Source organism: Dermacentor variabilis, chromosome 8 (assembly GCF_050947875.1).
Source record: "Dermacentor variabilis isolate Ectoservices chromosome 8, ASM5094787v1, whole genome shotgun sequence".
Classification (NCBI taxonomy): domain Eukaryota; kingdom Metazoa; phylum Arthropoda; class Arachnida; order Ixodida; family Ixodidae; genus Dermacentor; species Dermacentor variabilis.
In genome coordinates, this window is record NC_134575.1 from 34,972,849 (window position 1) to 34,998,781 (window position 25,933).

General features: G+C 51.0%; 1 protein-coding gene across 1 annotated transcript in view; it reads right to left on the minus strand.

The window, feature by feature from the left end:
• The window catches only part of Sans (SAM_USH1G_HARP domain-containing protein Sans), a 121,485-nt gene that overhangs the window by 6,199 nt on the left and 89,353 nt on the right, over positions 1 to 25,933 (minus strand). Inside the window, exons 2-4 of the mRNA XM_075701769.1 lie at positions 3,327 to 3,498; positions 1,111 to 1,305; positions 328 to 555 (exon numbers count right to left, since the gene is read on the minus strand). Coding sequence (XP_075557884.1) covers positions 328 to 555; positions 1,111 to 1,305; positions 3,327 to 3,498 — 595 coding nt within the window. The remainder of the gene's footprint in view (positions 1 to 327; positions 556 to 1,110; positions 1,306 to 3,326; positions 3,499 to 25,933) is intronic.

Below are 25,933 nucleotides of genomic sequence, written 5' to 3' on the forward strand. Positions count from 1 at the left end.
TCTAGTCTCTGTCTGTGTCACTTCGCGCCACACTCCAAGTACAAGTGCTGTTTGCCACTTATTGGGTGCTCCGCCTCTTGGAATCTGATGGGACCTCTCGGAGACCCACGCCTCGCACGTCGTCTTTCGATACGACTACAGTCATGCGTGCGCCAGATCGGATGCGAAATTGTACAGTGCCGCGTCCTGCTCTGCACGTACATGTTTCCAACTTCGGAAGGGGCACAACGTATACGACTGTCGCTATATATAATCACCCTTCGCGACCGTTCCGACTCTCGCTAACTTGTGTGCCACGCTGTGAACAGCGAGCTGCACAGTTTGCACACGTGCCTTGTTGAAGTCCCCGGGGTCGGTGTTCTGCTTGCGCAGGTGCACCTTCTTGGAGACGGCGCCGAGTCCCTTGCGACTCGACACCGTGGTCGAGGTGCCCGTGCTGACCATGTCCGAGAACTTGGGCGCCCGCGTGGGTTGCAGGGTGCCCCGGCCGTCGCCCACGTGCAGCGGGATCAGAGCGCTGTGCACGCCGTTGTTGGCCTCGACCAGCAGCTCCACCTGCAGGGAGGAGATCGATTGAATGGCTCACTGAATGAGTGATTGATTGACTGAATGGCTCGTTGATTGGCTGACTGACTCATTCATTCATTCATTCATTCATTCATTCATTCATTCATCACTGATTGATTGAGTGATTGATTGATTGATTGATTGATTGATTGATTGATTGATTGATTGATTGATTGATTGATTGGCTGTCTGACTGACTGATTCATTCATTAATTCATTGACTGGAAGAATGATCGGGTGACCAGCTGATTGAACAATTGACAGCTTGACTGCCTGCGCTGCTTCTTCAGTCTTTTGTCGTCCCGCTCGGCCTACTTAGTTACCTTTGCATTCATGCAACTTTCCTATATGCCATTGGCAAACACCAGTTAAGCACGGCCTCCGAGATTGGCTACGGTTAACTGGCCTCTGAGACCGCAAGGCTGAGGGCGCGCCCCGACCTTGGAGGCCCCCTATTGAACGCACACACGGCCGTACGCAACTCCGTGATGCAGCGACAAAGCCCAAATCTCGACACCCTCGTCGCACGCAACGCCGGCTCACCTGCGCCATGCGCTTGCGCTGCTTCTCGAGCATCTTGTCGTCCCGCTCGGCCTTCTTGGCCGCCTTTCGGGTGAGCTTCTGGTACCCCTTTCGCCTCTTGTCGGCGTCTCGTAGGGCCTTCTCTTTGAGCCGCTGCACCAACTTCTTGTTGAGGGCACTCTGCTTGGACACCGCCTGGTCCAGGAACCGCAGCACCTGCACCGCAGACCGAGGCACAGTTACAGATATCGCCCACGCGGCCATAGGTGGCGCCCAAATAGCACCCATGATAGAAAGCCTGCAAGTGTTGTCCTTGCGTGTATAGGCTCCCTAACCCCTCAGCAACGGCTCCCTCGATCTAAAAGAAACGAATCTCGAAGGCTCTGCTTCACCGAACTGCTGGCGTCGGAAGCAATTTCAGGAGCCGGAAATAAGTCACGATCGCCATCTTGTTGAATGTAACGTTCAAACCATGGCGGTCGCGATTTGCTTCTGGCTTTAGCTATTGCTTTCAGGCGCATGCGGCCGGCAAAAGCACGCAGCCTTCGACAATGACGTGCGTGGTCTTCCGTTATCCGGAGGGAGCCGTCACTGGACCGCCTGGGGCTTGAATATGGGCGGCATACCTATTGAGGCATTGTTACATTTCAAACGCGGTGACTTTTATAAAGGTGTACAATGGAGAGTCCTATCCTGTCCGTAGAGCATCGCAGTTTACAAAACGCAGGAGAAACGCATGTCAGCGGTGACGCACACCTGACCCGTAATTATTCTTACTGAGCGACAATTTGTGTTTAACCTATCCTACACAGACTATCCTACACAAGAATAGTCGCGCATCCTGACTTTCTTTCCTTTCTTTAACGCTGAGCGCCCGGTGCTTCCAGGTAACGAACGGCGTGCGCGTTATCAGCATTCTTGGCAGGAAATAAGCGACCAGCAGAACTTTCTAGAAAAGAAACGAAGGCAAGACATGCACTCTTCAAAGTGCTACAGAAATTTTGAGAACTGTCTACCCAATGCGCAAGCATTCTTTGGCTCGGCTGCTACTTCACTTGTGCTTACTATGCTTTTCCTAGCTTAGGCATGTCTGCCCATGGCTTTTTCCTGTGTAAAGAAATCAAATCCGTGTACTTAGCGGTGTGGATATGAGTTGCCAGGAAGCTGCAAAGCTGCATGGTCCCTTCAAAGCGATGGTATCAACTGAGCCGGAATGCCGTCACGACAGGTTTCACTATAGCTGCTTTTTTTATTTTTTATTTTATTTACATTTTTTTCCTTTCTTCGTTACGACCTTGACGCGGCGACGTCACTAGTTTTTTTAGCGCCATCAATCATTTATCAATATTATTAAACTGTTATCAGATGCACTAATCAGTTATTTTTTACGCTCAACGGCCTCACAGTAGGCTTCTCTGCAAACAAAGCCGTAATGCGGGAGAGTAAGCTTTCAACGCGGCCCGACGAGAACTGTCTTCTCTGTGATAAATTTTATTTTATTTTTTTTTTAATTCTTCCTTACCGCTTATGAAGCTACCAAGTGTCTACGTTTATACTGTTATAACGATTAAATGACTTCGCAAATCACGCATTTTTGTGCAGATACAAGGCGTTATACTGTTATAACGATTAAATGACTTCGCAAATCACGCATTTTTGTGCAGATACAAGGCGTTACACTTTTCGTGTGAGCGACTGATTTTGCTGGGGTGGTCGCCAAAGAATGCTTACGCATTGAAAGTTTACACCTACTGGGGCATATCTTGTCCCGCAACAATAATCGTCACCTGCCTTGCTTGCATTTCTTTGCTTGGATACTCTGCGCCTGTTACTTTCCTGTCGGGAATGATGCGTCACGCTGATAATGCGCATGCCGTCCATGACGCTGAAGTACCGGGCTCGCAGCGTTAAAGAAAAGAAATGCGGCCAAGATAGATGACGATTATTGTTGTGGGACAAGATAGGCCCCAAATGGTGCAATATCTTTTTTTTTTTTTTTTGAATAATGATTGACTAGTGTTGTACCGGACAAAAGATACGCCCAAAAGGGTGTAAAACTGGCGGTGTTTTTGCGCAGCGCGTGAATGGCTTTGGGGAAAGTACAGAGGAGGAAGAGCGCTCTTTCGACTCTGCGCTACTGAACTATTACCAACTCCGCCAAGCTTCCACCGGTGTAAAATGTTTCTCAGGTGAGCATTATACATGTGAGTGTGTAGGCTCTGGCTGGATGCGCATACCTCTTCCCTCTGGTTGATGGAGGCGACGTCGGTGGCAGTGTGGAAGTCGTTGTCCAGCGCCCACAGGTTGACGCCGAAGGAGACCAGGAAGGAGACGCAGTTAATGTGGCCGTTGGCCGCCGCGCAGTGCAAAGCCGTGCTGCCGTAGTGGTCGCAACGGTCGGGATCCCCACTGCGCAGAACAGGAAACAAGGTATAAACGACACGGCTGCAAGAGGAACCGCGCGTTTGTGACGCCAAAGGCCAACATTAGGAGGTGGCAAAACGCGTCCGCTATTCGGGTAAACGCAAGCGGACTGGACCTTCTTATCGGATGAGCGGAGTCGCAAACGTGAACGGCCTAGAGTCACTGTGTAACTCTAGAACGGCCTGCACGGTGCAGCCACCTGGTGGCGCGTAGCTCAGCTCAATCAGACAAACACGGAGCTAATAGAGACTTTTAGCGTGTCCGCTATTCCGGAAAACGGGGTAGTTTGGGCGGATTACCGGACGATCGGGATGTTTGCAGTACCGAGTGTATTTACTTCGCCGCACTGCTGAAATTTACACCAGTGCGAAAGTAAAATACAATTGGTTACTGCAATATTAGGTGTGTTTGTCTGGTTGAGCTCCGCGCCTCCAGGTGGCTGCACCGTGCAAAGCCGTTTGCGCCGTCCGCTCGTCCGGTAAAACGCCTGTCCGCGGGCCGCTTACCGGAATGCGCCTGACGTGCTAAAGCTCCCTAATAGCTCGGTGCCGACTAGGGGGCCTGTTGTGGGGCAACGAGTAGCAGCATAGCACGCCACAGAACGATTCCTGAAGGAGTGCCAAGACATCGCGATGTCCGGCTATAACAAAAAGAAATCGTCCAGAGTTCGCTGCTTGAAAACACAGTTGGGGTTGCCCTCTCACGAAGGCATGCGTGTGCGCACAACCGCGCGTACTACACGACGTACGGCCCTTCCCCCTGCTCGAGCTCACAACAACGGACCGCGAAGGTGTCGAGAAACCGGTGCAGATGGCCGACTCATCGTTGACACGCGACGACGCTCTCGACACTGCAGCAGCGCGTCTCGTCGCCTCCGTACGTTGCACGCAAAGCGCACTCACGAGCCGTCGTTCAGGCGGCCATCCATTACCACATACATCATGGCACACGACGTAAAATGACCCCCCCCCCCGCAACTCCACTTCGCTTATGTGCTCCTTCATTCGGGTTTCCTATTCGCTTTGCATTTTCTGAAGCTCCTTTATTTCAGCGGTCGCGCGCCGTCCGCACGCCGCGGTCACGTCGTTGGCGTCACGCAAGCGGCGCACGTGGTTCTGTGTTTCTGTACGTGTGCATGCTTGATGCGTATGTGCGTGTGTTTTCGTGTGCGCGTGCTTGTGGGTGTTTATGTACTATGCATGTATGTATGTACTATGCATGTATGTATGTATGTATGTATGTATGTATGTATGTATGTATGTATGTATGTATGTATGTATGTATGTATGTATGTATGTATGTATGTATGTATGTATGTATGTATGTACGTACGTACGTACGTACGTACGTATGTATGTATGTATGTATGTATGTGTGTTGTTGTTCGTGAGTGTGTGCAGGCTTGGTGTGTACCTGTGTGTTTGCGCGTCAGTTTGCGAGTGTTGTGTGCGTGCATTGACGTTTGTGTTTACGCGTGTACGCGAGCGCTTGTTGCGCGTGCGCAACTGGGCGCGTGTTTGTGAGCGCCCGTGCGTGTGCCGGGGGAGCGGAGCGGCGGAGGGTGAGTCAGGTGAGCGCCCGGTGCCATCAAAAAACAAAACAAAAAGAAAAACACCGGCCAAACGCCTACCACGACGTCCATCGTGCGAGAACCGAGTTCCTCGCGGCCAAACGCCGTCGCTTCTCCCCGGGCCTACACAGCCGTGAGAGCACGCTCATTTCTGCACGGAGGTCGTTTGTAGAACAGGGACACAAAACGGGCCGTCGTCGCGCTGCCGGCTAGCCGCTATCGTGCGGCTTCACCCGCCGCGCTGATTTTGCGAGGGAAAGCAAACAGCGAGAAGTGCCGAAGAACTTGGCTCCGAGAAAACAGGAAGGAGCGTACAAAGAGGCAAATGGGCGAGCTGCGTGACACGGAGGATGCTTCCCCCCCCCCCCTGCTGCCTGTGCGTTATACGCACTACCAGGCGCTACGTGCGATCCGTTTTTGTTTCTCTCGCTCCTTCGCGTACGTGTCGTTCACGTCATCATCGTCCACGGAGCGCCGTTTGCTGTGCTTAAGTGTTAGCAACTGCCTTCTTTTTTCATTATTTCGGGGAGGGGGACAAAGGCTGCGTCCCAATACGCGCCGGACGGCTGGTATGACAGTGTTAGGTGGATCTCAAGTTTCGTTTTAATTCTTACGGAGCCGGCAAAAGAAAGAACGGCCTCGCGAGGATGGCACTGAAGTCAAACACGATGCAGGGTGTTATACTTTGCTGTCCATACAAGATGGCGGCTGAGCAAAATATGCTTCGAAACTCGGGTGGAAGTTCGAACGTCTGCGCAAAGGATAACGTAGTCACGTTCTTTTTTTTATGTGGCTTTTTGTTCTTATGAGCGCAAGACACTCGCAAGTACAATTATGTAGCGGCAACCATAAGAAAATAGAAATGTCACGTAACGACGCTCATATATAGGACGCTGGAAACAAAATCACAGCGGCAGCCAGAAGTCACTACAAAAAATATAAGTCGAAAATGACAACCGTAACGACAATTAATTCGTCGCACGCCATTTATCGAACGCTTCGCTTATGCATAGATTCCAACGTACGCGTTGGACCTGCATAAGTTGTTCCGAATCTTTTCGCTATCGAAACGGTAAAGTGGTCCAAGACATGACGTTAGTGTCCTCTTAGGCACACAAATACACAACAGCAAAAGAAGGAAAAGAATGGGCGTATACCACCGTAAGCGAACTCGCTTGCGCGTATACGGTAATTACCATACGGTATTACCACATATTACCGTACCGCAACGCGGTCTGCAGCCACACTCTTAAACACAAACCCTTTGGGCCGTATCTGGCCACACAACGATAATCGTCATCTGTCTTGCTTGCGTTTCCTTTCTTGAAAACGCCGCGCCCGCTACTTTCCAGTCGAGAACGCTCTGTGATGCCGATAATGCGCTCGTGACTTGGAAGCACCGGGCTCGCAGCGTTTAAGAAATGAAATGCGGACAAGACGGATGACCATTATTGTTGTTTGGCAAGATACGGCCCAAAGGGCGTAGTTTGGTTAAGAGCGCGGGAGGACGAATTTTTAGCCAAATCCGCGTAGTAACGATCATTCCCATGTAAAGTAAATATGGCCGCACGTTGAAGCTCCACGCAGAGCCCACTTGCATCGTAGTTCCCCCTCTAGTAATACATATTTTTTCTTAGGAAACTATATGGAAATGCCCGCGATATCAGCACGAAAGGAGAGCCGGACAGCGGTCAGCATCGCCAACGCGCACGAAAGAGTTCGAGGACGAAGGCAGTGAGACATGAGAAGGGGTCGGGGTATCCTTTCATCTCTGGTTGGGGGGAGGGGGGGGGTGTTCGGCGCTGGTGCAGGGGGGGGGGGGAGGGGTAAGGAGGGGGTCAGCGAGCCACTTCACCTCCCGCCCACATATCCCCTCCGCCTCCTCAACCTTTAGTGGAACGGTCGGCGCGTCCACTTTGCTGAAATGGACGCCGCGTGCCGGCGATGACCTCGTTCGTTCGGACCGCAGAGGATGGGGCGCCGTGGAGGAGACGGCGCCGGTCCTCGAGCCGGACAGCGCGGAACCGAACGTACGTTTTTTCGTGTGTTGTACACTACGAGAGGCAGCAGCCCTGGAACTAAATAAAGGGGGGAATGCGAGAACGGTAAACAGATGATAGAGTGTGTAAGCGTGACTAAACAGATACAGAGAGACAGCGCTGTCTCTGTGTATCTGTTCTTTTCCACTTCCTCGTTCAGACGCGCTTATACGCTCGATCATGGATTCTAACCAACTAGCCCGCCAACGTGTTTTAACCGGGTAAACAGATGCCGCGAGCGCTCAATATAACAAATGAGCTTTCCTCGCTGACGAATTCCGACGTATACACTGGTACGGAGCGTCCTCCCGACACATCGATACAGCTATGGGACATAATTGCTTTTCAAGCGTTTTTTTTTTTTTGTCTACAGGTATGGTACGAACGTGAAAGCGATTTTTTTTTTTTAATGCATGAGCATTAGGAGCGTCAGAGTGGAAAAGCGCACGTGTGTGTGTGTGAGGTGTGGGAGGTTGGTCACGTGGCAGAGGTAGAGAGGATATGGGTGCGCGTGAATAATATGTACACGGTTGTCTGATCCGAACCACCGTCAGTTTCATTTCGCTCCTCAAAGAAAGCCTGCAGGACGTGTGTTGAGTGAGCTCCTGAACAACACTTTGCAAGTTGGTTTGAACGCGGTTATATTATATATATATATATATATATATATCCGGAAATCCGGGAATCCGGAAATTTCGACCACCTGGGGTTCTTTAACGTGCACCTAAATCTAAGTACACGGGCGTTTTCACATTACGCCCCCATCGAAATGCGGCCGCCGTGGCCGGGATTCGATCCCATGACCTCGTGCTTAGCAGCCCGACACGATAGCCACTAAGCAACTACGGCGGGTAAACGCGGTTTAAGTCGTGGATGCGGGACGTCAAAGAGGTGCAACGCAATGCTCAAGCATTTCTCCTCGCATCGGCCGCTAAATCGCCATTTAATTTATTTTTTAATTTATATGCCATGGTTAGATGCCAAAAGCTGCATCCCCGTGCACGCGGAAGAAGTGACCGTCTCCTCATGTTTGCAACGGTAAAAAACTACATTTTCATTGCCTAAACGCGGAGATGAAGATGCATAGAACTATATGTGCAGTTTACGTTGCCGTGTTGCTGCTGGCATCCTCTCTCTCTCTCTCTCTCTCTCTCTCTCTCTCTCTCTCTCTCTCTCTCTCTCTCTCTCTCTATCTATCTATCTATCTATCTATCTATCTATCTATCTATCTATCTATCTATCTATCTATCTCTTTTTATTTTATTTTATTCACACTTTCTCAACGACTCCCAAACACACTACAAGGTTTGCTTTGCGCCCGTTTGTGGCAACGCAGAGGTTTATGTAGATCGATTTAGTGTCCCGTTTCTCGAACGTGGATGACAAGAATATGAGTACAAACCACTTCCGCGTGCATTTTCCAAATGCATCGTACTTCGCATCCAGGAATAACATATTTAGTAATCGCTTCCGGGTTAATCTTGAAAAAGAGACTGATCATATAATATACAAGGAGTCTTAGTAGGACATAGGTGGCGGGAGTACATCAAGCGTCAGGGCGGTCTTCAGTGCCCGAATCTGAAAAGACAACTACCGCGGGTATACACTGCGAAACACTTTACACGCTTAACGGGGAATAAGGGTATAAATCTGTCTACATAACTCACCCCCTTACACCCAAAAAAGGGCGTACGGGTGTCAATTATAGACAGATGTACACCCTTATTCACTCTTACATTGTAGAAGCTCGTGTGGCGTGCAACGCAGCGCAAAACACCTAAATACAGGAAGGTAGGTGCGTGTGCGCACATCCAAGCAGACAACAGGTATACAAACACCGGCTCTTCTTACAGGCACAGCGCTCGGCGATTCAAACGGGTTAGTCGGGAGCTCATGGCTGCTGTTAGGGTGCCCGTAGTGTCCCAGTATATGCTCCCGGAGCATATACAGTAACTCTAGGCTGAGGGCGCCTTTTGCGCCCCCTGGTGGGCGCTGGGGGCACCGAAGTGACGCGCATTACGGTGCAGGATTAAAGCGAGAGCCTTTGTGGCACGCTTTGAGTGCAAATGACGAAGAGCGCTTGCGAACGAAAAGGTTTGCGAATACTGCCCGTGGTCTATATACGCGTATATTGCGGTGATCCGGATTTAATTTTGTCCGCGTGGAGTCTTTCTTTTTTTTCTTCGAGGTGCACCGAAAGCACGGTGTATACGCCTAAAGCTGCTTTCGCGCTCCGTTCCCCCCATAGGAATGCGGCGCTGCCGCGGCTTGGGAGTCGAACCCGCGACTTCGTGAGCGACTCTCTCTCTCTCTTTCACCGAGCCTTCTCTCTCACCGAGCCTCTCACAACCTTCGTCCAAAGAGAGGAGCGAAACGAAATTGCGTCCTTCGACGGCGTCGCGTCGAGTTCACGGCGACGACGGGGGGCATCGCAACGTAACGATCGCGCGAGCTTTCCGCACACACGTACGCACGTCCCACGGCCGTGTCACGTGACCGTAATTACGTGGCGAGCATGCGCGTGTTTGTTCGCTTGTTTGTGCGCGCGTGCGCGCTCACGTGCAGCTCCACGAATGTGGAACGCCTGACCTGCGCGCGACCGCGATGATGCTAGCTGCCTGCGAGGGCCATAGACAATTGTAATAACCAGTTCCGAACACCGCCGCTTCGCGCTCGTGTATAGTGTATAAATGCTCGGGGACCGCAGACGACACACACACACACAGCTAGCGCCACCATGCGGGCGCGGAGAGCAGGTCAGCAGTGCCGAAACGTCCCGTCTCGTGTCCCTCTGAGCGCGGCACGTATTGTTCTTCGGCCGGAGAAGTCAATCGGCGAAGGTGACGTGATAAATGAGTCTCCGCATGTACTTGGGGACGCGTTTGCCAGAGGCGCCTGGCAAGGGGAGGCAGACGCTGCACTCCGGGGGCCCACACTCCCTGCGACCGTTAGTTCGTTCACTCTATATCTCATCTGTCGCAGTAATTGATGGCTCTCTCCCGCCTGTTCGCCCATGTGGTACTCATAAGGATGACACACAAGGCAACAAGAGATTGTAATAACTACTCTGTAGCACCGCCGCAGCGCCGTGTATACAATACTGTAAAGCCCCTCTGTAGAGACGAGATCGCCACCACGGGGCATGAAAGAGCACGTCAGCGGAGCCGAAACGTCTCGATTAGCTGCGAAGCCGGCAGCACGTCATCTTCGTAGCGAGGGAGTCGTGATATATAGCACACGAGTGCGAACGTCTGCTACCCGCTGTACGGTGACATGTACAGTACGTCTGGCATACGAGGAGACAGATTTCCTTCACGTTCGCCGCGATAGCGCGTTATAGTTCGTCTGCACGCTCTGATATATCATTCAACTAGTGACTCGTAGATCCACGCGCTCACCCGTTTGCCAATCCGGAATTCGTGATTCCTGCGACAACGTTTCCGTACGCCCCCGCGCGCACGCTGACGTGCGCACGTGCGGTTCCACTATAGGTTCCACTAAAGTTACTGTATGTGCTACCTTTGGTAGCATATACAGTAACTCTAGGTTCCACAAGACAACGTCGCCACTATGCGGCTGCGAAGAGCGACTCGGCGGAGCCGAAACATCGATCGTCTGCTGCCGAGAGATTGCCATCGCCGTTACATCACTTGCATGGCTGATACCCCACCCCCCTCGTTCTCCTGCTCGCTCCCAGATACACTCGCTCACCCGTTTGCTCATCCGGAACTCATAAATACTGCAATATGTTCGGGTGCAAAACAACGCCACTGCGCGTATATGTATGTACGTGCGGCTCCATTAGGGAGTTTTAGATTAGGGGACGCAAGCGGCTTGCGTACGCAATAACTGGGGGCGACGGTACTGCTGCGCATGCGCAGACACAGACGTAGGGGTCTGCGCACAGGGGTTTGCGCACGCTAGAGTTGCTGTATATGCTACCAAAGGTAGCAGTTACTGTATATGTTACCTTTGGTAGCACATACATGTAACTCTATAGCGTACGCAAGCCAACGACGTCACTGTGCGCCCACGAAGAGCAGTTTGACGGAGCCGAAACGTCAGCAGCTACCGGAAAAACCAGACGATGAAGGTGACATCACATACGTATTTTAATACTGAAGCCGAATCAACGATTCAATTTAGCAGCTCCTGGACAGCGTCCGCTAAAGAAGATGAGGTCTATGATAATGATTATATACAACGAAAAAAAATATCATGCACATAAATATAGCGCTTACAATATAAGCGTTCTGTCACTCCTGCGAGCCACTAGATAATGGACAGAAGAGAGAAGACCGGCCGTGCTGTCGCGCTGTCGTGACGGCGTAGAATAACACTCTCAAAATCGTGGCTTCGAAAGGCGCACTCTTTAATGGATGAACCTGTGCCCAGCAAAACAAGCGGTGTACTCAAAGCTCAACGATACCGGTGATCACATGCAGTCTGCAATCGTCGAAATCTCATCTACGGGTCAAGCGCGCCGGCTTTCATACGGGACTCGTCGAAGGTTCCAAAGCAATCGCTGGTGCCCGCGCGTGCCCTCCAGAAAGTGCTACACAATTCGCGTCGCGCATGCGATCAGATTACGATCGAGCGCATACGATCAGATCAGGTTTGGTGATAACAGAGAACGGATAGAACCATCGAGAACATTCGAGAAACTTCCGATACATGCAGGCGCGTCCTGCGCAGAGCGATAACGTTCAACCTTTGTTAGCTGGTGAAAAGTGGTCACCTAAGAAAGATAAACGAACGCACGTGTCAGTATATCATAAAGAGGGTCGCAGATGAGACCATTCGAATGCTTTGCGAGGTTTTTCTTTCGAATACTTTCGCCCATACGTTCCTGGATTCACTCGGTTTCGTATAGGGTATATTGGGGAATGAAGGCAGAGAGGCAGCGCGACTATATGTAGTGCATTCAGAAAGGCGTCACGTGGGTTAACGTGCTCGGGTAATTAGCTAACCGGGCTTAGTCATACAAAATGAGGAGCGGCGTTCAGCACTGGCAGTGTTCAGAATACTTGCCCGCGAGGCGGTCTCGTCATATCGTCGTCAAAAATAGCGCTCAACTTTCGTTCTAAATCTTCTTTCAGCCCTCCGACATGATACCATCGCGTATGCAAGCTGATTACTTGGCGCTTTATTTCCAGTCGCAATCACTGTTTCTTTGATATGGAACCTAAAGAAACACACTTGTTACGTCTATCTATCCTCAATGTATTGTTTTACTATTGTTACGCTCTTTAGAGTAATTCGCTTCAGCGGTGTTCAACACTATATATAGGTATACGCATCACATCACACGAGGCTTCCGGCTTTTATCGTGGCGAATGAACAAGCAAGCAAAAGCACGTCGCACACCACGCGGAAACACATCTGCTCCAGACATAATCGGAAGTTCGGGATCCACGTGACCTTGTCCAGCCCTTTCTACATAGCTTCCGGTCACGAACTGCATCGTCTGCTTCTCCGCGGCAGCAGCAGCAGACGAGCGCGAACTACACTGCGCGGGAACTGCTGTATGCAAGGCGACACGTTGGAAGGCACGAGTGGAAAGTAGATTGGTTTCGGCGCCCTTAGAAGCGTGATAGGGAACACAGGCCTCGCATGAACTTGCACCCTGGTTTTCGTATTTTCCGGTCTGCAAAGGCATCGTCTGTATCTGTGCACCGGAAGCAGACGATACGCAGCGAAAGTACAATTGATACCAGAAGTTGGCAGCATCGGCAAAAATCCGACCAAAAGAGAGGGTATGCAGAAACGAAACAAGCGCGCTAGTTCCACGTCTTTGCGTTGAATTTGAGAACACTACTAAAGGGAAAACTGGCGCAGCGGTGGTTGAGGGTTTGTTTACGAACTGACGTGGATCCGGTGAGACAGCGCATCGTATAGCTTCTTTTCTTTGTAGTTCAGTTGCCGTGTGCGCTAGCGCCACACAGCTATTTTCCGCGGTGAAAAAAAACGTTTCTAGCAGATTTATATGACAATCCACATGAACATAGTTGCTCGAGGCCACAAGGACGAAGCTCAAGTAAATCCATGCCACTTCGCCCTTGAAGAAACCCCCCGTGCACACTACATAGCGTCATAGAAACTCTGCATTATCATTGGAATAAGAAGAAAAAATTCATCTGGTGTCTTACGTAGCAGAACCGCGATCTGATTATGAGGCTCGCTGTAGAGTGGAGGAGTCCGAACTAATTTTGGCCACGTGGGGTTGCGGCGTCCTCATCGAAATGAGGCAACCACGGTCCGGATCGAACAGGCAAGTTCGAACGCAACACTATTGCGGGTATGCACTCAGTAACTACGCGACCTCATCCTCCCCTCATCCTCTGATTCGCTTGCAAGGCCGCTACACCACCTCCGATACGCTCAAAACGCCAACACGGCGGGATCTGAGTACCCAGAAAAGCAACCGCCTGACTGCGGGCAACATCCGGTCGCTTTTTATTTCTGCCAGTACGTAGCAGACAACGCGCACGTACCACGTGATTTTCTCCGCCCTGACTGCACGTTATAATGTCCAGACTTGCGATAACGGTACTACAGTGTAAAGGTGTCGTCTGCATTTTTTTTTTCTGCCAGTAGCAGACGGCGCGAGCACGCCACGTGATCTCCTCCACCCTGACAGGACGTAACTTACGTCCGGTCTCACGATTAACGGCGTCATCTGCGTGTGTTTATTTCTACCAGTAGCAGACGGCGCGCGCACGCCACGTGATCTCCTCCACCCTGACAGGGCGTAACCGTCCGGTCTCACGACAGACGGCGTCATCCACGTGCTTTTACTTCTGCCAGTAGCAGACGACGCGCTCAACCGAAGCGACCAGCAACAGCTGCGCCGCGCAGACCACACTGTGCGCGACCAGCAGATCGAGTGCGTTCAGACGAAGAAGTATAGAGGAGGCGGTTTCTGTTCGTGCTTGCAGAGTGAAAGGAAAAACAAGCTTGTGTAGGAGGGGGCAGCTCATCTGCATCGAATGGTTCCCATGGAGTTACACGCGCGCGCGTGTCTCCGGCGAGGTCAAACAGGCCACGGCGCGAAGGCACCCGTTGCAGGCCGGGTTCCGCTTGCAATGCTGACCCCGACTCTGCATGAATGGCCGGGAGGGAAAGATAGGCAGAGAGAGATCCCCACTCCGCGAAACCACCGTCTACGTTGCGCCGACCCTGCTGATTCCGTCGAGGGGAAGAACATGCGCGATCATGAAGGGGCCATCCGTCTCGAACATCGGCAACAATTACGCTCCGTGTACTGTATAACAGTATACGCAGCTCAAATGCTTGCTCTCCTACAGAAAGGCGAGAGTAAGTGATGACCAAATAACAGCACGAATGCAGTCAGTTAGGCATAGTATATGCAATAAAGCGCACCGATAGCACGTGTGTAAATAGCGGAAACAATCCAGTATGAACACTGCTAGGCCGCTCATCTCTGATCGAGCATGCAGAATGGACGGTGTGGGGCTGCATGATTGTTTTGTACATACTTTTGCAGTGCCGCGAGTTGCCCATGTGTTTTGTGAATAGGGAGGCGTCCACCCCACAGCGCGTCGGGCAGCAACCGTTTCTGTTTCGTCACCCGACACCACGGCCCGCGTGGTGTCGGGTGACGAGCCGCGGCGCGCCCCGGGGGGGGGGGAGGGAGGGGGCGGTGCGGATGCGGAAAACGGATTCGGAGAACTTGCTCTTACGCGCGCCGTGTTGACATTCCGCCGATGGCCATAATAGGTCCACGAAGACAAACCTCGAGTGGGACGGCGGTATACGCGACGTTGTGGCGCCGGCTCCCGAGTCCCCCGCTGGTTAGAGACGCAGCCGAGGTTTAGGGGCACCTAGCAATGTTGAACACGTGTTGCGCGTACGGAGCGGGGGTCCACGCCCCTACGCATCCGGGCGGCAGCCACGTGCATCTTGTTTTGAGCGCTGAGGAGAGCCCGCTTGGTGTCGGGTTACAACTTGCAGTGCGCGCCGTAGAGAGGGGCGCGGTGCGCATGCGGAGGCCGCGTTCGGAGAACGTCGTTTAAAGAGCACCGAGTCCGGATGCCGCCAGCGGTCATTATTTTTCTACGAGGAAAAACCTTGAGGGGGACTGCAGTACGCGGTGTTGGGACACCAGCGCCCGAGCCCCCTGCTGGCTAGAAACGCCGCTGAGGTGCGAGGTGGCCTCAATAAATCGTGCGTGCCTGGCGTGTTTGCCGAGGCCGTCACTGACCACGTGTAAATAGGAGAGGGAAACGAAGCTGTGGGAAGAGGGAAAACAGGGTTGTTTTCTAATACATTTACTTTTGAGAGTAAGCCCATCCCTTTGGGTTGTGGCTTAAGAAACTGTCAACTCTCATTGGCAACTGTTTTCGTGGGATGGGCTAACGACCCTACCGCCCCTTTTCTTTGTCTCTTCCAAATATAACAATCGAGACGAGGTGCTTGGTCCTCAGTCTAGGCTGTAATCACTAAACCTGATAGAACAGTAAGACTCCGTACGATGCAACGCTAGTCTGGGCCGTAACCACTTAGTGGTAGAACAGTGAGACTCGGTTGGTCGTATGTAGTGACAGTTGTCCTAGGCTCTAACTTAAGAAAAAGTAGAAGAGTAAGGCGCTGTTTACTTGTGTGTTTTGCATCAGTGTTCTTTTGTTAACTCTGTATTTGACTGTGTAAATATTTTCGTTGCAATACATCTTCAAGTTTTGTTACCTCCAACCTGCCTCCTGCTTCATCAACGCCGATAATCACCTTGAAGAGACTTTGGTCAGCTTCAAGGAGAAAAGAACTAAAACTTAACACTTTCAAGGTATTCGAGGGAGGCTAAAGAGAAAGTCTAAATAAACCTAGATATTTAAAGCGTTTTCTTTCTTTCAAAACATTATTTTCGTTAATTTTGCGGTAATATACGGTGACGATCGGAAGAGAAAACGAGAGTCGAAATTCCATAATTTTAATTCCGCGCAGAAACTCCAGCGACCGTGCGTCAGTGTGACGTCACGGATCTCAGAGCAGTAGTACTACTAGTAGTAGTAGTAGCACTACATAATAGCACTGCAGTAGTAGTAGATAGCAGAACTAGTAGTAGATAGTAGCAGTAGTAGTATATAGTAGCAGCAGCAGCAACTAGGAGTCGCGGTGGTCCTCATCATCGGCATATTTTTATGCCCACTGCAGGACGAAGGCGTCTCCCAGCGATCTCCAATTACCCGTTCTGCGCTGTAGCTGATTCCAACTTGCACCTGCAGTTGAGTTCGTCGTCACCCTTCGGCTGAAGTAGACGCTAGGATTCTCAAACATTGCCGTGGAATGTCATTAAAGTGCAGTGACCACTTCTGTCGTTGGGCGACGCTACACCATCCACTTATCTTTTTCAGTCGAGGTGGTGCGTTGAGCGAAGGAACATTCTAGAATACGGTGGTACTGGCGTCTAAAAGCAAGAGAAAAGAGGGGCTCTTTCATTAATCCCAGAGAGGTCAGCTTTGCGTAGACCATACTACAGATGAGAATGGCGAGAAACGAAATTATAGCGCACAGTGCACGTGCCTTGCGTGCACAGTGCATGCAAGGCTACAGAGGATCTGAATTGAGCAGAGTTTCTTTAGAATCTGGTCTAATATGACTCTTTGCAACGGAAAGTTCAGAGGCACTCTGGTCTCCGCGAGGCAGACGCTCTAAAATTAGTTCGTACGTCGCGCGTTGTGGCGTGACTTACGGCACGTTGTGTGACCGTAACGCGGCCTGTGCGTACCGTCTCACGTACCTTGCGTATCATTTCACGCGCTGTGCGGATCATTTGGTGTACTTTGCGTGCTCGCTCGATGCGCTGTGTGTGTTTATTTCTTCCAGTGTCTCTTTGATATTGCCGCTAGGTGTAACGCGCCAGCGCTGAGAAAGAAGTGACTGGAACGCGCGTTCGGCAAGAGGTGGGCGCTGAAGAAGAAGAAGTAGTAGAGGCTGAGGACGCCGGCTTGAGTTTTGTGTACGCCATCTTGTACAGCTGTCTGTCTCGCCGACGCCGGGTGCATCTTCATTTGTCTTTTCGTGACAATATGACTCTTCATAATGGTGAACCTCGCCTGCCGGGCATCGAACTCGGGTCATCGAGAGAGGACGTCAAGAAGGGGGGGGGGGGGCAATTGCGCACGCGTCGTACGTCGCGCCGCTTTTGTTTTCTCTCGCCGCGGTGCGTGTTTATTTCTTTCAGTGTCTCTTTCATGTGATATTTCAGTATGGCGAACCTGGCTTGCCGAGCATCGAACTCGGGTCATCGAGAGAGAACGTCAAGAGGTGGGGGGGGGGGGGTGCAATCACGCTTTACGCGCGTACGTCACGCCGCTTTTGTTGTCTCTCGCCGCGCGGCGTGGCGCTATAGGCGGGCCGCCATTATCGGCCCCCGGCGGCGGAACCGACTGTCCCGCCTCCGAGACGAGGGCGAGGCTACCGTCTAGGAAGAGACACCGCCCCGGTTGAACTTCACAGGTCGCTGGAGTTTGGGGGAGACGCGCGTGGCGTCAGAGTGACTTTGGGTGGAGTCGAGAACGTCGACGCAGCGCGCGAGGGGATGCGACGGTGCGAAGGAAAAAAAGCGAAGGAGACGAGAGGGGCAATTAAGGGGGCGCAACAATTGCCTTTGAGAAAGAAAAACCCTGCATATAAACGATGACGTCTCACACCGAAAGTTTTGTGATGCGTCATCGCGTACGAGGAGTGAAAGGCCGTGAAAGAGAGGTCGCGGACGGGGATATATATACAACGCCAGTAAACGAACTGCCTTGTCTTTTTATCAGCGGCCAGAGAAAGAGCCCGCCGTAAATCCAACACATGGCCGCACTTGTATACCCAACGTTGGAGAACGGTACGATATTGGCCTCGCTTAAAAGGAGCACCGATATGAAATCACCGACTTGTCGCGTTTCTTTTTTTTTTTTTTTGCGTCATATGAATGTCCGCACCCTTTTCGTATTCGTGCTCTGCGTTGCGCACGAAACACACGGACTGCGGAAGACACGAGCGGATTCTGTTCGACGGGAAAACGGTTGGACACAAACATGCGTAGATACAAACAGATACAAACGCAGATAGCAGGCCCCCGGAAAGTGCCTGAAGTACCCTAATGAACTGACTACGGCTCGCCCAACCTTCAGTTTTTCCTAATGTCCGTATATATCCTCTAAACCAAGGAAGAAGTGCTGGGTAAGAAGTAGTTAGTATAGTAGTAGTAGTAGGAGGAGGAGGAGGAGAAGGAGGAGGAGGAGGAGGGGTAATAGTAGTAGTAGTAGTACCCGCCGCGGCAGCTCAGGTGGTATGGCGTTACGCCGCTAAGCATGAGGTCGCGGGTTCGATCCCCGACCGCATTCCGATCGAAGCGGAATGCAAATAACGCTCGTGTACCGTGCACTGTGCGCGCATTAAAGAACTGCCCGTGTTCGAAATTGATTCAGAGTCACCGACTGTACGGCGTGCGCCTCATTAATCAGATCGTTTTTTTTTTTTGCCACGTAACATCCAATAATTGAATTTTAATTTGACTTGGTAGTTATGGTAGCACTTCCGGCAGCTGTAGTAGTTGCACTAGTTACTAGCGGTGACGTCAAATATCGGATTACACATAACGTGACTCTGCACGGTCCCACATCTCTAACAGCACGCGACTTGGGCCAAAGACAAAAAAAAAAAAGCAGACAAAGGCAAACGCGCTCACTGCCTAGCCCCGCAGTGTGTCCGTGCCATTAAATAAGGCACCATCATCATCGCTGTTGTATTCTTAAACAAGGTCGTTCCGTTATGTACGCGCCGTACAAATCCGAACGAGCGACCGAACCAAGATTCATCAATTTCGCTTCCCTTGAACTCTTTCGAGCGAGAAGAAAGAAAAAAATGACAATACGAGCGGCTCGATTCTTGTTTTTTTTTCTTTTTTGTCTCCACAACAAAGCGAGAAGAATTTAAATGACGTCGCACCTTAATTATATGCAAGCGCCAAGAACTTTTATTTATATCGCCGTAAACGGACGATAATCGCACCCGATCCGCGCGGCGCCTGACCCCATGCACTTAGACGATCGCGTCCAAAAAAAAAAAAAGTATCCGCACGTGCGTGAGCGGAGAAACTAGGCCAAGAAGCGGCGGAGGCCGTATATACATATGCTCTCTCTCTCTCTCTCTCTCTCTCTCTCTCTCTCTCTCTCTCTCTCACGCCAGGTGCGTACGCACAGGTGTCATCTATGCCCTTCAACCGCCGCGCCAGGCAGGCATACTGCATAGTACTGTACGTATAAACCGAGCAGCGGTCAATGCACGAGTGAGAAAGGCTTTCCTGTTGTCGACAGGCTCGCATGAGCGCGCGCACAGGAGGTGTACTTCGGGGGGGAGGGGCGGGGGAGGAGAAGGCAGGTCTGCTGTCAATCAGTCCAAGCGGTGACGAACGTCGCTCGAAGGATGAAGCCACGAGAAACAGAACAGAAAGAAGACACACATAAAGGGTTTTTTTTTTTTTTTCGCGTTCCCGCGAGACTGAATTAAACGATTCGTGACGGAGATTTCGGGGTCGCCTGGTTGGTTACCTCAAGGCGTCGATGATGTGTGCACCCCCCGTGAGCAAAAAGTATACGGACCACGGGATCACCGAAAGAAATACTGTATTTCCTCGTGACTATGACATGCGTAAGCTGGAAGTTGACGAGTATACTACATTGGAAAGTTCTCAATTCCAAAGTTTGGAGCGCGGCCCTCACTTTCAAGTTACATTCACGGGCGGAGGACAATATCGGCTTTGTCCCGCGGAATCCCTCTCTCAAGGCTGTATTACCATCAATGCAAATTGAAGCGCGAGCCGGATATACAAGCGGCCAGAGAACGACTACTTCGTGTCACTTGATGGGACTGCGACATCTAAGCACCCTGGAGACTGTATCATCAGCACGGATCATTTGAAAGTGTACGCTTTGGAGCCTGAACTGAGTGCAGCGTTATAAACGCAGGCGAACTGAGAAGCGGAAAGACGCACTGTGTATATAGTATAGTTTCGGAATGGTTAGCGTTTGAATCTATGCCGATAACGCGTTCTCCTGCTCGTCAATCGTCGCTTCAGGTGCAGGTTGACGAAGACGAGCTATATACATATAAAGCGTGTCCCAACCAGTGGCGTAGCAACGGGGGGGGGGGGGGGGGGCCGGGTGCACGGGGCCAGTAGGGAGGGGGGGGGGTGTCATATACGTCTGAAGACACCCGAAAATTGTCAATATCCTCGCCTTCCTCGACTACATCCGGGGGGGGGGGGGGGGCGCGCTTGACAGAAGAGCTAAGGGCCCCGGGTGCCAGACGACCTAGCTACGCCACTGGTCCCAACTCTAGTGCACCAATATTTAAGAATGTGCAACTGTCACGTAGCTGGACAGAACCAAGATAATATTGTTTGCCGTCGCTAGGAAATGCTCAGAGTATTTTTTTCTTGCATTAAGCTTAATTAATTATTTAGCCTTGATCAGTTAATCAACTTCCCAAATATTATAATCAGATTAAAAGTGTAAATGAGAAAACTGTATATGCAACGTGAAAAACTCCGTATACAGCTTTCTGTTGCTCAATACGTGCTACACAAAAGTGTTTTTTTCCGAACGCGAAAGCATGCCGCAAATGCATGCAGAGTGCCTCGAAGCGACCAGTGGTGCGGCAATATTGCACTAGTCCTACTAGTGCACTAGTGCACTATCTATAATGCTACCTCGTAGTCAGCTCTGATTTCCGCATTCAAAAACAGGTGAAGTGTGCAAATGTTCTTCTTAGACCGCTCTAGCACCGGTTCGAAAGAAATTTGTTGCGTTTAAGAGATCACGGCTGAATTAGCTCGCAGTTTCGCACCAAGAACAGATAACATTATTGCATAGGCTGCGGCCGCTAGAGCAGCTGATGCGGGCGAATGCGATGCTAATATGATGTGAAAGGCAACACGCTCTCCGCGGGGCTACCCCACATTGGTCCACGCGATTAAACTTGGAAACGGAAACAACGACGAACAGGAGAAGGCGGCATCAAGGAAGACAGAAAACTAAAACGCGATCGAGGAAGATTTGGAGATGACGAGACGAGAATGGCGTGGCGAAGGCGGGCGAGCAAGATTGAAAAAAAAATGAACAGAACGGAGCAAAACAAAAAAGAAAGCGTAGACTGGACCGAAAAGAAGAGAACAACAAATGCGGTAAAAAAAAAACGTAGGAAAAAGAGTCACGCACACAGCGAAAAGACTGCGGACGGACTGGCAAGAAGCGGCGCTAAAACAAAAACAAAAAACCGAGGGCGAGGCTGGTTTCCAAGAGACAGAAGAATTTTTGAGGCGAAGTGAGAGATCAGAGAGTGCAGAAGTCCGTTAATTTCCTCCAACGTTGAAAGTCAGATGTGTATGTGTGCGAGTGCGCGGCTGTGACGTATAACATCGAGCACGGTATAGCGAAAGCCGTATTTGTGAACGTTTGCCTTCTTTAGGCTTCTTTACTTTCATGAAACTTTTTTTTTCTCTCTCTCTCGCTGGATACGGTTGAGCGCGTCAAAACTATCGACGAAAAAAAAAAGGGGGGGGGGAGGGGTTCACACATCGCGAGAGAGAGAAAAAAACAAAAAGTGAAAGATGATCGAAAGAAGGAAATGAGCACAAGTGAAGCAGGGTTGAGACAAAAAGAGCGAAAGGAAGGAGGAATAATCGAACTGCCCCTGTGTATGCCCAGCTTTCCGCACAGGCGGGAGACTTCGGCTTCCTTCCAGTGCACGGAACTTCCCCGTTTGTCTGCGGAGCTGCACGCGCGCGGACAAGGTTGCGACGGGGAAAGAAAGAGCTTAAAAGGAGACAGTGCGTGAGAAAAGAAAATTTCGGGAACTGCGGCGTCGAGTTATACCGGTACTACCGCGAGAGAAGGGGGAGAACTCAAAGTCACACTTCTCCATTCAGCTCGCCAGTTGTTTTTCAGACTCGCACACTCACCTATCCGCCCACTCGCTCACGGACTCGCTTGCTGACTTATTCACTCACTCATCCGCTCGCTTAATAAACGCAAAATCACTCAAACTCTCACGTACTCGCTCGTCAGTTCAGCGAATCACACACTCCCTCAAGCACTCACTCACAAACACACACGTACACAAGCACACACGTCGATGCAAGCACTAAGTCATCCGTTCGTTCACTAACTCACACATTCACTCACTCGCACACTCACTCACACACTCACTCACTTACTCACACACACACACACACACACACACACTCACTCACTCACCCACTCACACACACACACACACTCACTCACTCAATCACCCACTCACTCACTAACTGACTCACTCACACACACACACTCACTCACCCACTCACCCACTCACTCACTCACTCACTCACTCACTCACTCACTCACTCACTCACTCACTCACTCACCGATACAATGAACCCAGTCACTTTCAGTGTCGACTGAGCGGCCGTGTCGCAACGCTGCAGAGCACAAGACAGCGAGTGCGATCGTAGGCCACTTATATGCGGCCGAATTTCGACAAGGGCTGTAGCATGCAAAAAAACGGCACTCTAGTGAAGCTTCGGTGCACGTTTGTAGGATGCACTTCACTGCATAGTTTCTAAGTTCCGGGGTCTGGCTTTCGTACGTTGGAACAAACCAGAGCGGAACCAGATCAACGAATATACACGCCACTAACACACACACACACACACACACACAAACATATCGTGTATATATATATATATATATATATATATATATAAACATGCCTCATTTACATTTTCCTCTTTTCTCCCTCCGCCTTATAAAGACAGGATATTCAGCCCGGGTATACTGCAGCGCTTGGACGCTACATAGCCACGTTATACCCCGCTGAAACACGCAGCCGTCACGTGACGCTCGTCGTCGCGGAACGCACACGTGTCGTTCTTATCCATGGCGGTCTGTGTACATAAATCGCCCGTGGGGGGCAAACGCGCTTGCGGATTCCAGTGGGAGCTCGCGCAGACGGATCGTATAGGGCCCGGCAGGGGAGATCAATCAGAACCGAGCAGGGCGGGAACGAAAGAAACAAAAACAAAGCGAACATCCCACACTGCACGGAGACAACGCCGAAAAGCGAGAATGAAAAAGCGACAGCGACTATACCTCGAAGACCACGAGACCGAGCTGTTCCCACCGACAATATTCCCCGACTGCCCCACTCACGGCCTCTCTCTCTCTCTCTCTCTCTCTCTCTCTCTCTCTCTCTCTCTCTCTCTCTCTCTCTCTCTATGAGCTATAAGACGAATAGCGCCTTAAGGCTTGAAGTATACGCGCGCTGACGGGCAGGTAAATATACGGAAAGCAGCGCGTGCAAGATAGAAGGTAAACAAAAAAGAAGAAAGAAAGAACGAAATGAAGCGTGAGCCGAAACAGACGAGACGGAACGGAGAAAACCGAAAACGGGTCTCCTCGTCAACTACAGGACGTGCGCATATCACAACGCTGACGGCGGCGTCGGCGACGACGACGACAGGTGCCGGAGAGAAAAACGAGGTCCCCGCCCTCGCCATGAGCAACAGCCTCACCCTTTCCCCCGACATCCCTCCTCGCCCACCCCACACACGTACAGTCACGCACCATCGAAATGCGTGCAGCGTTGCATAAGGCACCGGACTGCAGGCGGACCGCTGAACTGGGACTATATATATATATATATATATATATATATATATATATATATATATATATATATATATATATATATATATATATATATATATATGTGACCCGCCGTGGTTGCTCAGTGGCTATGGTGTTGGGCTGCTGAGCACGAGGTCGCGGGATCGAATCCCGGCCACGGCGGCCGCATTTCGATGGGGGCGAAATGCGAAAACACCCGTGTGCTTAGATTTAGGTGCACGTTAAAGAACCCCAGGTGGTCGAAATTTCCGGAGTCCTCCACTACGGCGTGCCTCATAATCAGAAAGTGGTTTTGGCACGTAAAACCCCAAATATTATTATTATTATTATTATTATATATATGTGTGTGTGTGTGTGTGTGTGTGTGTGTGTGTGTGTGTGTGTGTGTGTGTGTGTGTGTGTGTGTGTGTGTGTTTTTTGCAGTATGGCGAACGCGGTTTAAATCATTGATTCACATGTGCGACGTGATGCTGACGCATTGCTCTCGCATGTGCCACTAAACCGGCACCGTGTCCTTTTTCTGTTTCTTTGTTTTTCTTTAAGGCGAAAGCCTTAGGTGGCTCACTGCAAAGGCTAGTATACCCAAAAAAAAACGCGTCGTTCCCTCCAATGGCACAAAAACCGTCATCATCAGAAATGGCTCATACCTCCCCCCTCCCCTCCTCCCCCTAGGGGAGCAATTAAAAGATGCAAGGCTCATCGCTCTCACAATGCAGAGGCTACAAGCCATCGGCAAAGTGAAGCGTATACCGTGCATACATTCATTAGAATCGCGCATGCAACGTGTACGGAAACGCGGCGTCTATAGTCGGGAAATAAAAAATTGGCTGAGGCTTAGCTTGGTTAAGCCTAGTCAGATGCGAAGCATATTGGTGGCTAAAGTTGGTAAAGAACGTTGTCGCCGAGCCGCATACTGAGCACGTTGCTTGGCCAGACGTTTATCCCGCTCTTCATCAGTCTCTGTAGCACGCCGCAACCTTCGCTTCTCATTCCAACGAGCAGCTCTGTCTCCAGGAGGCATCTCACCTCGTGAGTGTCTAGCAGAGGCAAGCGCAGCTGCTTATATACCGCCGCGACGCCACGAGCGACGGCGCGAGTTGGAGCCCCGTTTCTCCTCTGTCGTGACGTCACGGTGTCACGTGGTCAGCCTTGAAGGCGACGCCGCGAGCGACGGCGCGAGTTGTAGCCCCGTTTCTCCTCTGTCGTGACGTCACGGTGTCACGTGGTATGGCATGGGGTCGCTAAAGGTCATTGAAGGCGACACCGCCGCGCCTGAGGAGCTGGGTTGAGCTCTAGTAATATGCTTCGCATAATAGAAGCCCCGCTCGCGCAAATGCGTTCCATCGCCGTTCCGAACGTCTCGGAAGCAAAGGCAAGTCGCTTCCCGACATGCAACTTTCCGCTTACGCTCACCTCCGTATTCGCAAATGCTACTTGACTTGAAGCTCATGCTTGGCTTGATATAAATGACGCCTGGTGCGAACGCGCCGAAGACGCTCATTGCGTTCCTTTGGTGCGTTGACGACAGGCGTCGTTTAAATCAAGTCAAGCGTGGGCTTCAAGTTAAGTTGCATTTCTGACTGCGGAGGTGATTAGACAGCGACCCACGCACCTAGTTTGGCGATCTCAACCAGGACGCTCACACAAACGCGGTGTTTTTAACTCGTTTCTCCCAAGAAGCGTGTCACTACAAACAGGCGAACGAGCATAGACTTCGTGGTTCCACAACCACGATGCTGTTAAAGAGTTTGCAGTACATCTCCTGCTACTTTACAGACCATAAGGACAGGATTATGTCGCTGAACGTCGAAAAGCCACGGCAGCGCTCCAGTGACGGTGTGTGTGTCGTTTAGAGGATCGCTTACCACCGGACAACGACAAAAAAATGGACTTTCACAAATAAACAGTCACGAGGCACAAGAATCACATGTGTGTCCTTAATTGTGTCCGGGTTGTGTTACACATTCGTAACACTTACTCGCGACAAGCAAGTGCATCAAGTGCTGCTTGCACATCAAGTACTTGCAAGTGACATTGAGGGGGTCGACCTAAACTGTCACACGTATACCTGACACTGCGGCTCCTTTATATGTCTTGCAAGCAGTCCGAACCCTCAGATGGCATGCGTTTAT